Source organism: Poeciliopsis prolifica, unplaced genomic scaffold, assembly GCF_027474105.1.
Source record: "Poeciliopsis prolifica strain line A6 unplaced genomic scaffold, Auburn_PproV2 SCAFFOLD048, whole genome shotgun sequence".
In the NCBI taxonomy this organism is placed as follows: Eukaryota; Metazoa; Chordata; class Actinopteri; order Cyprinodontiformes; family Poeciliidae; genus Poeciliopsis; species Poeciliopsis prolifica.
Genome location: NW_026562423.1, coordinates 819,210 through 834,808, shown reverse-complemented (window position 1 = coordinate 834,808; position 15,599 = coordinate 819,210). Strand labels below are relative to the sequence as shown.

Genomic DNA, 15,599 nt, shown 5'->3' with positions numbered 1-15,599 from the left:
AAGGCGGTGACAGGAAGTAGTTGGAGGATGATGGTGCGGCATGTTTTTAATGACTTATTGCGTGAACAAAGGTATTCATGTGTGATTTTAATTGCGTTTCTTACTTAATGGAAACACCGCAACTGTAAAATTGTGTTTTTTCAACATTAGCGAAATATTGACAAAATGTTGCCCACATTTGTAACAGATCAGCTGCAGAGACCAGTCCGCTTCTCAGATGCAAATGAATGTTTGCAAATCATTTCTTTCTCACACAGGGTCACATAGGTTTCCATTTTGTCTCTTTCTTAATAACAAACACCTCATTCAAAAACTATGTTTTGCTTGTCTTATGCTTGACTAATATTCATGTTGGTTCGATGTACAGAAACACTATAATGTAACAAACATGGAAAAAAGAAAAAAGAATGTGGCAAACAATGTCACAGTAGAGCCGTTAATGCCGACACAGAAACAAAGGAAATGAACTCCATTTCTCTGTGACTGGTATTGCAGACGTTGCATGCTTTCTCTGCTATAATAGATAGCATTGCCTTGTGTTTCCTTCCATCACTCCTCTGGTCTCCATAATTACCTCTTATCTCTCCTCTGGGCGCCTGCTGCCTCCTTCCTTCTGATTTCAGAGACAGGAAACAATTCACTAACCCATTTCATCGCCACTCCAGTTGTTCGCTGGGTCATTTTCTTAAAGAGCATGACAATTCATACGCAGTGAGCCCGCCATAACGTATTAGCGCTAACATGATGGAGTGTGTGAACGCGGGCCACAAATCTGTGACTGTGTAGGGTGAAGGATCCTCCTAAACCCCTTTCAAAAGAGCAAGCATCCCCTCATGGATTTATGAAAGAAGTCCATTTATAGGCATGAGAAAAAGGGCCTGTTTCAACAGACTTTAAGTGCGGCGGCCAAAGAAAACAACGTGCCTGGCCAGAAAAACCGCAGTCAGTAATGCGCCGACTTAATTCCTTTCTCTCGCATGAAAAGAGAATAAAAAGTTCCGAGCTTTCCCGCATAACTCACTGTGTCCGACTCCCGCGTAACTGACAGAGGCGCTGACATACCGAGTATCACTCTGCACGAAAAGCAACCGGAGGCTAAATCCCACCGCAGGCGACCCCAGCGGGGTCCACAGTGCATCGCTGTGACATGACAAGCGACTCACGGACAACCGAGCGAAAATGCCGAAAGACGAGAGCGAGAGGGGGGACGAAGAAGAAAAAAAAGCTTACAAAGAAAGATTAATAGAGTAAAGAGGGGGAAGAGGGGCTGGTGCCAGTCGTCAGTCCGTTTGGTCCTTTAATGTGGAAAGTAATAAGCTCACTGACAGACAGCTGATGGGAAAATTGCCTCTTCCTGTAGGTTGGTACTTGAAGTCATGTATGGCGGATCGAAGGCAGCGCTCCCTTTTCCCAAACCCATCACAGAAATAAACAACACAGGGGACTTCTATGTTAAAAGGGAGCTTTTCTTTACAATACAAAGTCCAGTGTTTACATTTCCTCTGAAACATCAACATTTGCTGTACCTGTTCAGAGAATGTGACTGCAGTAATGCAGTAATGCATCTCCAGTTTGGATCTAGTTTTTTCTTTGACTTGTTCCAGAGTCCAGAAACACTTTTGTGTGTTAGGGAAACTAATGCTTATATGTTGCCTTCACGTGTTAACATGCATAGTACCTCACACATGATTTTATGCTCTTTCCTGATCATCATTTACCAATAAATGGGAAACATTCAGACAGTTTTCAGACTGACAATAAGTTTACAGTGACTCTAAGGTTGGTGCCACATTGAAAAGACTTGAGCCATGAACTTAATGAGACTGATACTCTCCAGATTCCTGTTGTAAGCTCCTTTTTTTTGCACCTGTTTATCCCTGATATGTTCACCTTACGACCATCTTCTTGGTTCGGGTGAACGACATTAGCTTCGGTATCAGACGCCGTCAGACTCTACAAGAACTTCACTTTGTCAGAGAACGGAAACTCAACTCTACAAAAGTGTTTTTCTAATTGGCTCGCTTGAGGAAAGGCTCTTCATGACTAAAATCCATCACGCTGATTGCTGGCCCTGTCTGCTGTGGGCCACATGAGTTCTAGGGGGAGGGGGGCTGCGTGCGGGCTGCTGAGGATCTTGCGGTTTTCTACTCCACACATGCCAGTTGGATCTCAAGAGAGCGGCCAACGCATAGTGGAGAACAACTCGTTGCGGTGGGTTAGTCATCGGCCTCATTGTCTGCACTTGGATGATAAATGAGCAGGTTGTCATCTGTGGCTCTGACACTTCTTTGGCAGAGGGTAATGCTGTAGTGTGCCACCAAGATGTGGGGGAAAAAAAAAAAGAAATCAACCATGCGTCCAAGAACCTGTGAGGGCAGTCAGAGAAATATGCTTTAATTGAGAATTTTTTCATCAGTTAGTTGTGTCTAAAGGGGCAGTAATATGTATTTCCAACAACAAAGTATCATTTTATAGCACAATCAAGAAAATATGTTACCTTCAGTTGCTATAAAAATGCTGCATATATGAAATTTGACTTGACTTTGTAATTTTACAACTTTGAAATTGAGCATCTGTCTCTTTAAGAAAGTCCTGCTCTTCAAATCATGGCTCCTGTATTAATCCTTTCACAACATTTTTACCAGTGTTGTCTAGGAAGTAGCTCCTGTATTCAGCTCTTCTGATGCACAGTTCCACCAGGTGTTTGCCAATTGCTACTGGCTAGTCTGAAGGAGCTGAGTGGGAGGGTGGCAGGAGAGGGGTGCAGTTTCCAAGCTTCGGGGCTTCCGCCTCACAGAGCCCCTCCCCTGCCAGTCTCCCACTCAGCTCCTTCAAACTAGCCACTAGCAATTAGCAAACACCTGGTGGAGCTCAGCATCTGCTACTTCTCAGTCAAACTCCAAAAAAAATGTTGTTAAAGGGTTAATAGAGCAGCCTTGCAGTGATGACTTCCTGAAGGACGAGTTTTAAAAAAGCAAGAGATTCTTAAAGCGACAGAGGCCCAATTTTAAGGTATTAAATTATGAAGGCAAATTGTTTTTAAATCATGTTTGATACATAAAGCATTTTTATAAAATGGTTCATTGATTGTGCTATGAAGTGATACTATGTTGCTGTAAAACATGGAATGTGCCATTTTAAGCTAAAGTGGCACAGGTATACCATCCAAAATAGAGAAGTTTCATATTGTATTTGCTTGAGTGTGAGTGTGTGTGGGTGAGTGTGTGTGTGTGTGTGTGCATGTGTGTGTGTTTGTGCGTGAGTGTGAGAGAGAAAGCAAGACCTTGGCAGAAGAGAATGGGAAGAGGCCTGAGGCAGTCGGCCACTCGAATACTCACATCCACATCCAGCATCAGTGAGCATGAATGGTCATTCAGCTGAAGCCAGAAGTATGAAAACAAGTCAAAAGAGGGAAAACAGGGGTGTGGGTTTGGGGGAGCAGGGGGTGAAGGACGGAGTCTGATGCCAAACGAAACACGGTCAGCTCTTCTCTCCTGCTCCCCTGTCCCCATGAAGACCCCGGGCAAATATTCTATCAATGAGAACATTTTTGGGGAGCTACATTTTAATTTCTCCCTGCAGCAGAGGAGGTAGCAGAGAGGTGACTCACCGATGATGTCATCCAAGTGTAAAATGATAAATTAGTGTTGATGTGTTACAGAGGACAGGAGTGTAGCATAATTATCAGCCTGATGCTTTCTTTTTCTCCTTCTTTGTAAAAATCATGATTGTTTCAGAAATGAAAAAACAAAAATTATCCTTAGTTTATAAAGCAAAATTCAGTTTTGGAAGACGATTGCAAGTCAAGAAGTAACACGCTATAGCTTCCGACATACTGGATTGATGCCGGGGGATCTGTTTTATTTGTTTTACAAAACAGTTTTTATAATTACAAAAAACAAAAAAAAATCAGAGAATTGATTAAAACAACCCGGGGTAGTTCAGTAACCACAGTGGAATTTGTGGAGGAATTTCTTTAAAAACAAACAGAAAAGAAAGAAAGGAAAACCATGCAAAACTTTCCTTCCACTTTATAATCATGTACAGCTTTGTGTTGGTTTGTCATAAGATCCAAGTATTAATATAAAAATGTTTTCACTTTATACATGTCTTTTTTTATTACCTTATTTAAAAAACACTAGCATGTCCTGCAGCAACATTGCTGATTCATAAAATACGTCTGCATATAAAAAATAAAAAATAAACAGCATCATTATGGAACCGCGGGTCTGCAGGCATTTGATAATAACGCACGGATAAATAAGCTGAAGAGACGAGGTGTGGGACAGACAGTCCGGACACGGTCTTCTGATCTCTGGAAGCAAATTCCCGGTAATGAGGCGGCTTTATGATCATTTGGGATTTATGCTCACTGGATGTAACAATCTTTAATCCTAGAAATGATCAGCCATGTCCATCTAAATGCCTTTTAAATGCTTTCTAAATAGCTGTCGTTTACTTTACAGCCACTACGCAGGGAAGACCTGGAGGGGCCCGACAGAGTTTGGCGGCATACAGGGAGGGGTAGAAGAAGGAGGGTCTCACAAATACTCCAGAGGGTTTAAATTACCCCTGAAGTGGTGGCTGATCACCACAGTGAAGCACTGCTGGCCCAGTGACAGCTGACACAGACACCCGTTCCTTTTAGTCGCCATTAATACCAAACTTTAACGACAAATTTTACAAAAAAAAAAAAAAACACTATTGGCCTTAGATCCAGAAATTATTCTGGCTTTGGCACTTTTGTCGAAAATGTGAATGTTAGCAGTGATGGAAACATAGCTACTGCTGTGAAAGACTTTCTGAGTTGGGAAACTCGAAGAAGTTCAGGTTTGTTCTTTTTCACAGTTTGGGAGTCATGTAGAGCAGTGACTGTGTTCTCGCCTGTCTAAACAATGACAGTGTGAATGCCAGAATGATTTCTGGTTCTAAAGTGAAAAACGGTGTCATCCAATCAATGATGTCTCACATTTCCAACTGTGACCTCTGTCTTTTGTCATGTTAATGTTGTTGTGTTTTCTTAAAGTGACAGTGTTAGATTTTATTGAGCAACTATTCAGCTGTGCAAAATGCTTGGATGGACGTAGCTCCGCCCGTGAGATAAAGATCCTCCCAAGAACTGTTTGCAAACTTCCACCTCACAGAGCAGCATTGCCCATAATTCCCCCACTTTACTCCTGCAGACTAGCCAGCAGCAATTAGCAAACACCTGATGGAACTGCACATAAGCAGAGTTCACTGTAGGAGTTACTCCTCAGTGAAATGCAGGGTTCATAGAGGAGATGGAAACTCCTCTATGAACCTCTATGTTGTGATGACTTCCTGAAGGAGGAGCTTGAGAAAGAGTAGGAGTTTTTAAGGAGACAGAGGCCCAATTTCAGGGTGTTAAATTTTTTTTGTCTTTTCTTTTTGTCAAATTTCTTTTAAGACATATACAAAATACAGCAAATTTTGTTAACAAATTAAGGTGACGTAGTTACTTGATTTTGCTATGAAATGATAATGTGTGGCTGGAAACACAGAGTACAGCCCCTCTAATTTGTAAGTGAGTATTGTGTTTTTGAAGAGGCTGTTGTGTTTTCACATTTGTAGTTGTGTTCAGGGATTTGTTGAAGTGTTTTCACTGCTAAACAGGAACACAGCGTCTTCCGTGTGAGATTTGACTTCCTCTACCAGAGGTGGACAGAGACCTTTTTGTCCATTTGGGCTCGTTCAGCTCCAGCAAAGCTGCCAGGTTAAGAGTTAAGATCGGGATGTGATTAGAGAAAACCACAGGCTGGATGTGAAGCACGCTCTCCGATATCAGGGCTCTGCCCTTTGTCCCCCCTGCATTCATCTTCGTTGACCTCCTCTGTCAGAAGTTTCTCGGCACCTTAATAACATCAAGCGATGTTCAAAGCGCCAAATCCTGGGGGGTTGATTGGTAATCCAGCCTCGCCCTACTGTCAGATTAGCTTCCAGCAGGAAGGACTCTTTGCTCACATGACCACAGGACTTTGGTCTGTGTTTAAAGTGGTTGATCTAATGAGTAATGCCTTTTGTTGCTTTCTGCTAAGCAGGAAAGAGAAAAAAAAAAACCCTGATTGATAGTTATTTTTGGCACAACAAAGCCTCCCTGACTCCTCCTCGATTTCCTTATAGACCACAAAGAGGGAGAGGGGGAAACAGGCATCAAAAGGAAAACTCACAAGAACAACATTTGTTTTTCCTGTCCCATTAAAATCAATTAGACAACTCCACGTTGAGTGATAACAGCTTCTGATTACTCCTTGGGAGGAGACAGATGCTATCACGCTCTTTTTGCTGAAACGGCATGACAAGTCGTTCTTTCTACCAAATAGGGGTTGGGGGGACCCTGGACTCAGCTCAGTCCTTTATCTCTGATGTGGGACACAGTGGTGTCAAAGAGCACCTTGTGATCCCCCCCTGAGCAGTAGGAGGTATTTTAATGGCCGTCGGACCTGCGGTGGCAGTAACATGCTGCCACGTTTGTCACAGCGAAACCGTTGTGCTGCATCAGGAATCGCAAGTCAACTGCTGCAAAATAAAAAAAACAAAACAAAGGCTAACAATGTCTTAACACAGCATCTTTGATATTTATTAATATCCACAGTAATGATGCGTAAAAACTTTGAATAAATTCCTCTTATTTTTAATTTACAGTAATTTTCATGTGAGTTTGAAAAATATTTGTTGCAGTTTTCTCATTAGTGCTTCCTGAGTTGGCAAGATAAAGTTGCGCTTCAATATTTATCAGATCCAGTTATTTTGAACTGCTTAAGGACGAGGTTGTTTTCTTGCTGCCATGTCCGCACTAGCATGCTAGTTCACATTTGTGCTCCAACAGAATATTCTCTTATCTTTCCCATAGAGACATTTGGCTAATGGCTGTACCATTTTGAAACCCTCAGGTCATATTAGCCACTGTGCCTTCCCACATTCATACTGTAGATTGTGTCAATCAAATCAAAAGTTCCTCCATCAACTTAAAAAGTACAAGGTATATTTTCCCCTTCCCCCCACCAAAAACGTGAACTCCAAACATTTACACCGATAGTTTCAGCGAGATAATCTATGCGAGAAGGAAAGTTTAGAAACAATGGAGGACGATTTGTCAGGAGACATTACAGCAGAAACAGTTTTGTGAGGATGCAGAGATATTCTTTGAGAAAAAAAAGCTAATTTTCAGGTAGAGGCCAGAGTTTTGAATGGGAGCAGAGTAATGTCTTATTGTAAAAATAAAGAATCTAGCTATTAGAATGAGAAATTGTATATAAGGTAAGTCTAAATAATACCTGAACAAGTTTTGTCCATACTTGTTGTTGGTTTTCTACCCAGAAAAATAAATCATATTTATATGACCCACTGTAGGCTAAGAACACGTTTCCACGTTGCATCCATTGTCTTTTCTCCTCCCGCTGAAGCTTTGCTCATAAACTGGACTGATTCTGAAGTCTGGAACCAGCAATGAAACTACATGCAAAGATCTCATATTTTTACAGCTCTTAGAAGTTACATAAACTGCGGCGAGCTGGTGGAAAGTGTAAAATTACATGAAGTCAACGTTGCCACGATGAAATCCAATACCCAGTTGTAAACTTTTAGGAAAAATTAAAGTTGATGTGGTGTAAAATATCTGCGTGGAAACTGACAGGACCGAGACGTTTCTCCAGTCCGTTTCGGCTTGTTTGTTCCCTCTTTTAAGGAGGACAGAAAAAAGTCAAATTCGTCTCAGTTTACCAGTGAGAGACTTTAATCGCGGTAGAAACGATTCCCTTTAAAGCCACAAAAACTATTTTATGAATATGTAACCTGTAATTCTTGAATATAATTAAGCTTTGGGACTGGAGTTAAATGATGCAGCAGCAGAAAACCTTCTGCCATGGAAGTGATCGTTTCTCAATAGCCATGAGTGTGATCATTATGTATAAAGTGCAATCATTATGGACAAAGCAATTAGCACAAGGTTTCACCAGGCTAACACGTTCCTCAATGTTGTCACATTTCAAAAATAAAGAGCCAAATATAGTAATGAATACTAAGTGAAGATGAACAATAATTACGTCCAACCAAAGTGGTCAATAGCTGAGTCACCATTTCAAGTCTGCGCTAATTTCGTCGCTATTCCGCTAATGTTGAAAAAAAAACACCCAATTTGGCGGCCGCGGTTCTTCCATCAAATAAGAACTGAAACTGGAGCTACACGTGAATAAGCCTGTTCACATAGTACGAAAAATCATGGCAATGTATGTGAATGTTACGTAAAGTTAATTCAGAAATGTGCCACTGCCAGCTCGTGCTCATCTGGTTGTTGAGCACGTGACTTGTGTGATGGGGAAAAAAGTGTTTCCGTTGCCGTTTTGCTAAATACATTTCTTTCAATGTGGTGAGAAAAACACCTTTACTCTATCGAAGAACAGCAGGGTTTATCAAAATGTTTCCATTAAGCTAAATATTTTTCGTCGTTTTCAATTTGCGCATTGCTATGGCTAATGAGCAGCAGCTAATGACAGGAGCCCACAGGGAGCAATGAACTCCCAAAGAGCAGCAGTTTACCTAGGTGACGGACCTCCTGGTTCCTGTTGGTTGTGTGACGTCACCGCCTGTCATCCAGCAGCATCGCTTCATGCACGCGCCTGGGCCGGGCCGGGCCGGGCCGGTCCCGAGGCCAGGCTCTCCTCCCACTGCAGAGGCTTTACTGTCTGTAAAACCGGCTGGACGTCTGGCTGGAAGCAGGCGGCTCCGTGTTTCGCTCTCCTCTCTTCAACTGCATCCATCCCTCAGACTGTCACTTATGGCGACTTGGCCCTTTCGCATCTGGAGTTTGTTGGTGGTCCTCGCGCCCGGCGGGGCTCACCTCGCGCGTCGAGTCGCCGGCGCGCGCCCGGAGCTGGACGAGCGCGTCTCTGCTCAGGGGAGCGCGAGCCGGGACGCGGTCTCCGTCAACATGCTCGAGCTGTACGAGAGGTACAGCGAGGAGCCGCGGAGCCACGCGGCGGGAAACACCGTGAGGAGCTTCAAAGCTGTCCCGAGTGAGTCACTAATTCACGCGTTCATTTCTGTCGGTGAACCCCTGGTCCAGCCTGTTTCTGTTCATTTGGTGAAGTGAATTAATTGGATTTTGTGAAACAACATTCGCGTCTTCAAAGCACTGAGGATGTCAACATGTGCTGTTTACAGAGCCTTCCTTAAGTATTCACTCCCTTTCTGCCTGCCTCACCTTACAGACGCAAACTGACAGTATTTTATGAGGTTTTAAGTGATAGAAAAGACACAAAAATGACACAACACACTATTATGAACAGGAAAACGATTGCTCACATTTTATTTACTAATAAAAACCCGGTGTACATTAGTTGCGAACCTCCTTTATTCTGATGCTCCTAAATTCAATTGGCTCGGTAGAGACAGCATCATGAAGACCAAGCACAGCGGACACAGCAGGGAGAAATCTAAAGCAGATTAATGCAAATAATACTCCAAGCTTTGGGCGCCTCACAGACAGGCCTGCTGCAAGAACACGTTTTACTGGACGACAAACTGTCCCAGGAATTATTGCGAGAAACTTCAACATTGTCGTTTGGAGACCATTTTCAACAAACATAACAGCAGATCTGGAAGACATTTTCAATGTCAAGAATAAAGAAACAAAACCACTAGTAAAACAACAATAACGACGATGGATTATGAAGTCTTGGCAGCTCAAAGTGCATTTAAAAAAATATTTAGACAGGAAAAACAGACAAAAGGGGCAGCTGGTGCAAAGTAACTACTTTCAATTTAATATTTGAAAAATGGAAAATAGCATTGAACTGACTGACAGACCAGGAATCAATTGAAAAAAAAAGCAGACTAGATGCATATAGTAGTTTTAGAGGACTTGCAGAGATCTGGACAACTTCTACTGGTGTTCTAAGCAAACCTGGTCTGTATAGAAATCCTGCACAGTTTGATAGTTTTGACCTCCATGTAAATCCTGACCTGACATCATGCTGTGGGGACGTTGGATCGAGCTGAATGCGTGAAAATATTGTGGATGCTTCAAAACACTTGAGACTGAGGCTGAGGTTCACCTTTCAACAGGGCTGTGATCCTAAACATACAACAGGAGGTAAAGTGGTTTAGCCCAGAAGTATGTGTTGCAATGGCCTAGTCAAAGTCTAAAATGTAAAAATTGCTGTTTACAGATACTCATTTTCCACACTGACTTAGTTTCAGTCGCCTGATCTGCAAAGCAGATCAGTTTAGTTTATACAGAACCAATTCACAACACTTGTCATCTCAAAGTTCCAGGAAGTGTTGGTTTATGGGGGAAAATAATAAAAATTCACACTTTTAAGTTTTTTATTTGTGAAAGCTATTTGAAAACCAAGCACTGTTTTCCTTCCACTTCACGAGTTTTGCACTGCTTTATGTTTGTGGTGTCAGATTTCATCAAAGTACACTGAAGTTTAAAGACACAAGGCGTAGTTCTTTTGAATCTGGCCATTTATCACACCCAGGAATAAATAGCTGCAAATCATTTATATACATACTAAAAAGATTTTGGAAATAAGTGAAATATGTATTTTCAAGCATCTATTCTTAACTATTCCCTTAATAATATAGATTGAGAATTGAGTGGGGCTTTTGTTTTTAAATTAAAAAAATGTAAAACATCAAGCACGTTTTACATTGTCATCGCACATTTTAATCACTTTTAAAGGATAAAAGATCAAGTTAGACTTTAAACGTTCAATCAAAATGCTTTGTGGAAAGGTTAGTTGTTTTTTTTTTGTTTGTTTTTTGTTGTGGTATTTTATGGCCGTGGACACTGAGCTTCGATGTACCGTCCATCTTACAGCAGTAGCCAGCCTCCCTTCGGGCTACATGTCTTCACCTCGGTGCTCCAACTGCATTATGATTTACTGAACTGAGGGACTTAAAGAGTCAAATGCTGTTACCTCCTCAGTAGATGGAGCAGCCGAGGTGTTAGACAAGCGCCTATTATCACAGCCAGACACCGGCTGCACACCAAAAAAGAAAAAAAGAAAAAGTAAAGCCTCGGGAGTAACTTTTTCTTCAATAAGCACTTCCATATGCCTGCGAGAGACCTACTGGACTGGTCCAATGTTTGTCTTTCAGACTGTGGTGGAAGTGCGGGAGACAAGGCTGAACTTCAAGAGTATAGCTATCAGGGATGAGGTTTTTGGTCATGCATAAGGCAAGCACTTAACCGTGCAGCGCTTAATATTTTCCATGCCCCTCCGCTCAGATGTGTTGAGAAACATGTTGTGGTGAGTGGGGTTTTTCTCTGGTCACTGTTTCTCATTTACCTCAAACCTGTCAGAAGAGATGACAAAGGACGAGATAAAACAGATAACAGGTTCCAGGAAGCGCTTGTTTCAGGTTTCGCATCTGTTTAAGACCATATCCGTTTGAGGTGAAATGAGACTTTTGATTGTGTTTCTTTGTCTCGAATGAAAAAAGCAGCTAAGAAAGAGCAGCATCAGCTGTCGTGAGCTATGGGTCCATATTAGATTCTCACCATATGATAAGCTTTAAGTAAAAATACAGCTATTGCAGTTACAGCAATAATGTAAAAACCAAAAACTATGTGTATTCATCAGTAAACATTATTCCTGTTGCTGCTTAAATAATATAATGTAACCTGCACCACTCAATCAAGTTTATTTGTATAGCACATTTCAGCAACAAGGCAGTTCAAAGTCCTTTATATAATGAAAACATCATAAACACACAATACATTCAACAATTGTGAATATCATTAACAGACATTGAATCTTGTCAATGTCAATGTCTATTTCCTGTGTCTTTCAGACGGGTGGAGGTTGCTCATTTATTTTATGAACCGTGACTCTCTGTGTTTTTGGGGGGGCTGGAATTTCTCCAGAGTGCCAAATATCTCTTTCTGGAAGTAAGAGAAAAGTCGATTAGTCTTTTCTGCTGGCTGGGTGGTGGTGCTAAGTAACAGGTGGGAGAATAGCAGTGCTTTATGAATCAATCCCTTGCACTCACTCTAATTCAATACAGCTGTCAGTCTGGGACTTTTTCTGGCAGGTTGTTAAGAAGTATTTAAACCATATGAATGGTACTATAGAAAAATGTAGTAATTTTGTAAGCATTACCTTTTATACTTTGACACCAGTAATCAATCCAACACTAGCTGTCACATGTGATTTTCAAGTTGATGAGAATTTTCTTGCCACCCTGCTGATTTACATTTTCATTTCTTTCAGGAGTTTTGCACGGCAAAGAGTTGTTCCAGTTCAATCTGTCTTCAATTCAAAACTCAGAGATCATCCTTTCTGCCTCTTTTCACTTCCTTAACAAGCGGCCCCGTCACTATCAGAGACCGTGGCATTTGAGAAAGCCTCGCCACCTAGCCATTGGAGTCCGGCATTTGCCCTCGTCACAGCTCCTCTTCTATGGATCTTCCTCAAATTCGGGATTTGCAACACCTCTTGGAAACATTAGTCTCATGTCTCTAAAGAAAGGCTCTTGGCAAACCAGAGATGTGACCACAGTGGTGAGACAGGCTAGGGATGTCAATGAGCTTGTGATCACTGTGGAGGTTGATGTGGGGTTTGGGGCAGCAAGGATTCAACAGAGAGGCCCGCTCAGCCATGAGCATCTGTCTCCGGCCAACCAGCCGTACATTCTAGTATATGCTGACGATCAAGCTATAGATGAGCCAAACAGTGTCGCCTTGTCACTTCAGAGGTACGGGCCTTTTCCTGTCGGGGACGATACATCCGCCTCCACTTCGGCTTCAAGGATCCGGAGAGAGCTACATCTCCAGATCGAAACCAATGACATCCCAGAGGTTCATTTCAGCACCTTGAAAAACCATGAACTCTGGCAAAACACGTACTTCCCAGCCAAAGCAAAAACTGAAGTCAAAAATGGGAGAAAGCACAGCCAGGTGAGCAGTGAGGCCATGAGAAAGCCCCAGGTTTTAAATTTCGATGAACGGACAATGAAAAAGGCGAGAAGGAGACAGTGGAGCGAGCCCAGGGTTTGCTCCAGACGCTACCTCAGAGTGGACTTCGCTGACATTGGCTGGAGTGAATGGGTGTTGGCACCAAAGTCTTTTGATGCCTACTACTGTGCCGGGACATGTGGATTCCCTATACCTAAAGTAAGTCTTTAGAACTTTAAGATAAAGTCTCTCTAGAGGTTTATTATTTTAACAATTATCTGTTGGGTGGTAGGGTGGCAATGATTATATTAACAGGAAGCATTTAAGGCTTAAGAACTTGTAATGCCACTTGAGTCTAAGAGTTGGCCTGTTACTGAACTGAGGAAGAAGATAGATCCTTGATAGATCCTGGCTGTAAAGTATTTTAGATGCTTATTTTGGTAATTCTGTGTCGTTCAGTTAAGTGCTAATTGCTGCTTATTTCTACCCTTGATTTCTTCAGTTGGCATATCCCTCTAATCATGCCACCATCCAGAGTATCGTCCGAGCTGTAGGAATCATCCCAGGGATTCCGGAACCATGTTGTGTTCCAGACAAGATGAATTCCCTCAGTGTCCTCTTCCTGGACCCGGATAGGAACATGGTTCTGAAGGTCTACCCTGGAATGTCTGTGGATACGTGCGGCTGTCGATAGGACCACCCAATCCTCCAAGAAGTGTGATGATTGAAAAACAGAAAAAGACTGTACTGTTGACGCTGAATGTGCAGGAAACCACGTCAGAGGGAAGAATTGAGAAATAGCCTTTTTTTTTATCATACTTGTTCTTGTTTGTTTTCTGACCTGACTGAAAAGCCTTAAAGCATGCTGCTCTATTAACAGTTTTTAAAGCTAATGTTTATCACGTATTCTGTTTTCACTTATTTCTATACATTCCTTAAAGAAAGGCTGAGGCGGCCCCCTTAAAAAAAACATGTTCAAATCTTTTTTGTTGGCTTCCTGGATGTTGATGAGGGTTCTTTTTCTAGGCAAAAAATATCCAAAGTGATTTTGTCTTAGCTCAAACTCTAGGCCTTAACTCAAGTGGACCTGGTTTTTGTAGGGTCACCTGAGACTCTTTAGGAACAACCCTGTGCAGGAAACTCTGCTGTTAGCCATTTGTCTGCGGTTGAGGACGAACTGGGTTTCAGCAGCTTTCCTCTCTTGGCTTTCATCTTTCATTTTAGGAACTCAACTTTTAGTCAAGCTGACAAGCTGCAACCTTACGGAGAGTATCAGAAACTGAAGCTGCAGAATGCTCAACTTGTGTCAAGCGAACCATCTGTTGTCATTTTTGTGGCGTGGTGATGTTTTATCATGAATAATGCATCATAATCTCCTTTAAACCAGTTCCAATAGTGTTGTTTCTGTGTTTTTCATTTAAAGGTCTTATGGTCTTCCATTGACAGTTCAAGCATGTTAACGTTTGTGTGGTTGCATCTTCTGAGTCCTAGGGTGAAAAACGGTGTGATGCTGCCCTCTGCTGTGCAAGCTGATGAACTGAGGAATGAAAAACTTGGCGTGTCGGTTCCGGGTTTTCTTACAAATGTGGCCCAAAAACAAACTTGTACAGGTACTGATGTGTAAAATAATAATGGATTTTAAACAATAACTAAAATGTCCAATGTATGTATTCACAAGTATGCGACTATAAAGTGTAATTAAATTGTATTACAGTAGTGTGTATACTTGAACAGATTATATGTTAATTTTATAGAAGAAAAGGTTGACTTGTATATACAGTCAATGGCAACTGTTGATTTTACATAAAATTGATGACTGTAAAGCTAATAATTCTAATATCTTTTTTAAAAAATACACTATTATAAATTATAGGTGAGGATTGTGATTGTTTTTCATTTGAGCAAATCTATTTGAAATTACAGTGTGAATCTGGAAGCACAGCATATGCACTTCATTCCTATCGACAATTTTTAGGGATTTTTGAAAATATAAATAGTTTTGTTTAGATCTGTTAAAACTATATATTTTTTAAAAATCATAAACCCAAATTACACAATGTCCCCAGTTTGAAGCCCATTCAAAGAAAGAAAGCATGAAGCGCCAGTCACACTATTGTTTGATTTTATATAATAGACGAAAAAAATAAATAAAACTTCTATGTGGGTCTACAAGTGGAAAATTAATTGGGTTTTGTGAAACATCGATTCCCGCAATTTTTAAAAATTTGCATATTGTCTTTGATGTGCTTCCACTCTGAATAGTTCATTAGTATTGGAATCAAGGTTGTGGAATTCATTGTTTTGATGTATCATTTCTTTTCCCAATACATAACAAGTCTTCCTTTACCAGTGTTGTCATTATTTAATATATTTAAGGATCTTCTCTAGTATCCCAGAATTAAACTGAATTGTCTATGAACAGTCAAGTGAGTCAGGTAATTATTAACTACGAAATCAAAACTAAATCAAACTCACATTTATCTTTCAGCACCCTGCATGCTGAGTTGAGTGAATCTTTATCAGTACAGACAGCATAGCATAGTGTGGGAATAAGCAATCTTATTGAGTTATTACTGCAAAATTTGAGCAGCATTTTCTTTAATCTTGCACCTGTTCTGATACAATACTAACAAAAGGCGGTGTGACAGGGTTATTGGCTGATCGGATGGAAGCGTGC

The 15,599-nt window shown here is 41.3% G+C and overlaps 1 protein-coding gene across 1 annotated transcript; it reads left to right on the top strand.

Moving 5' to 3' along the window:
* The first annotated feature begins 8,668 nt into the window (after positions 1-8,668).
* Positions 8,669-15,268, top strand: gdf10b (growth differentiation factor 10b). Its single transcript, XM_055057698.1, has 3 exons — positions 8,669-9,032; positions 12,240-13,141; positions 13,425-15,268. The coding sequence occupies exons 1-3, from the start codon at positions 8,795-8,797 to the stop codon at positions 13,614-13,616; spliced, it is 1,332 nt and encodes a 443-aa protein (XP_054913673.1). The 5' UTR covers positions 8,669-8,794; the 3' UTR covers positions 13,617-15,268.
* The last annotated feature ends 331 nt before the right edge of the window (positions 15,269-15,599 follow it).

Bases quoted from the DNA above. Each gene is read 5' to 3' on its own strand.
- gdf10b (XM_055057698.1), top strand. From the start codon at position 8,795: ATGGCGACTTGGCCCTTTCGCATCTGGAGTTTGTTGGTGGTCCTCGCG. The intron at 9,033-12,239 runs GTGAGTCACTAA...CATTTCTTTCAG, and splicing joins GAGCTTCAAAGCTGTCCCGA to GAGTTTTGCACGGCAAAGAG. The intron at 13,142-13,424 runs GTAAGTCTTTAG...TGATTTCTTCAG, and splicing joins GTGGATTCCCTATACCTAAA to TTGGCATATCCCTCTAATCA.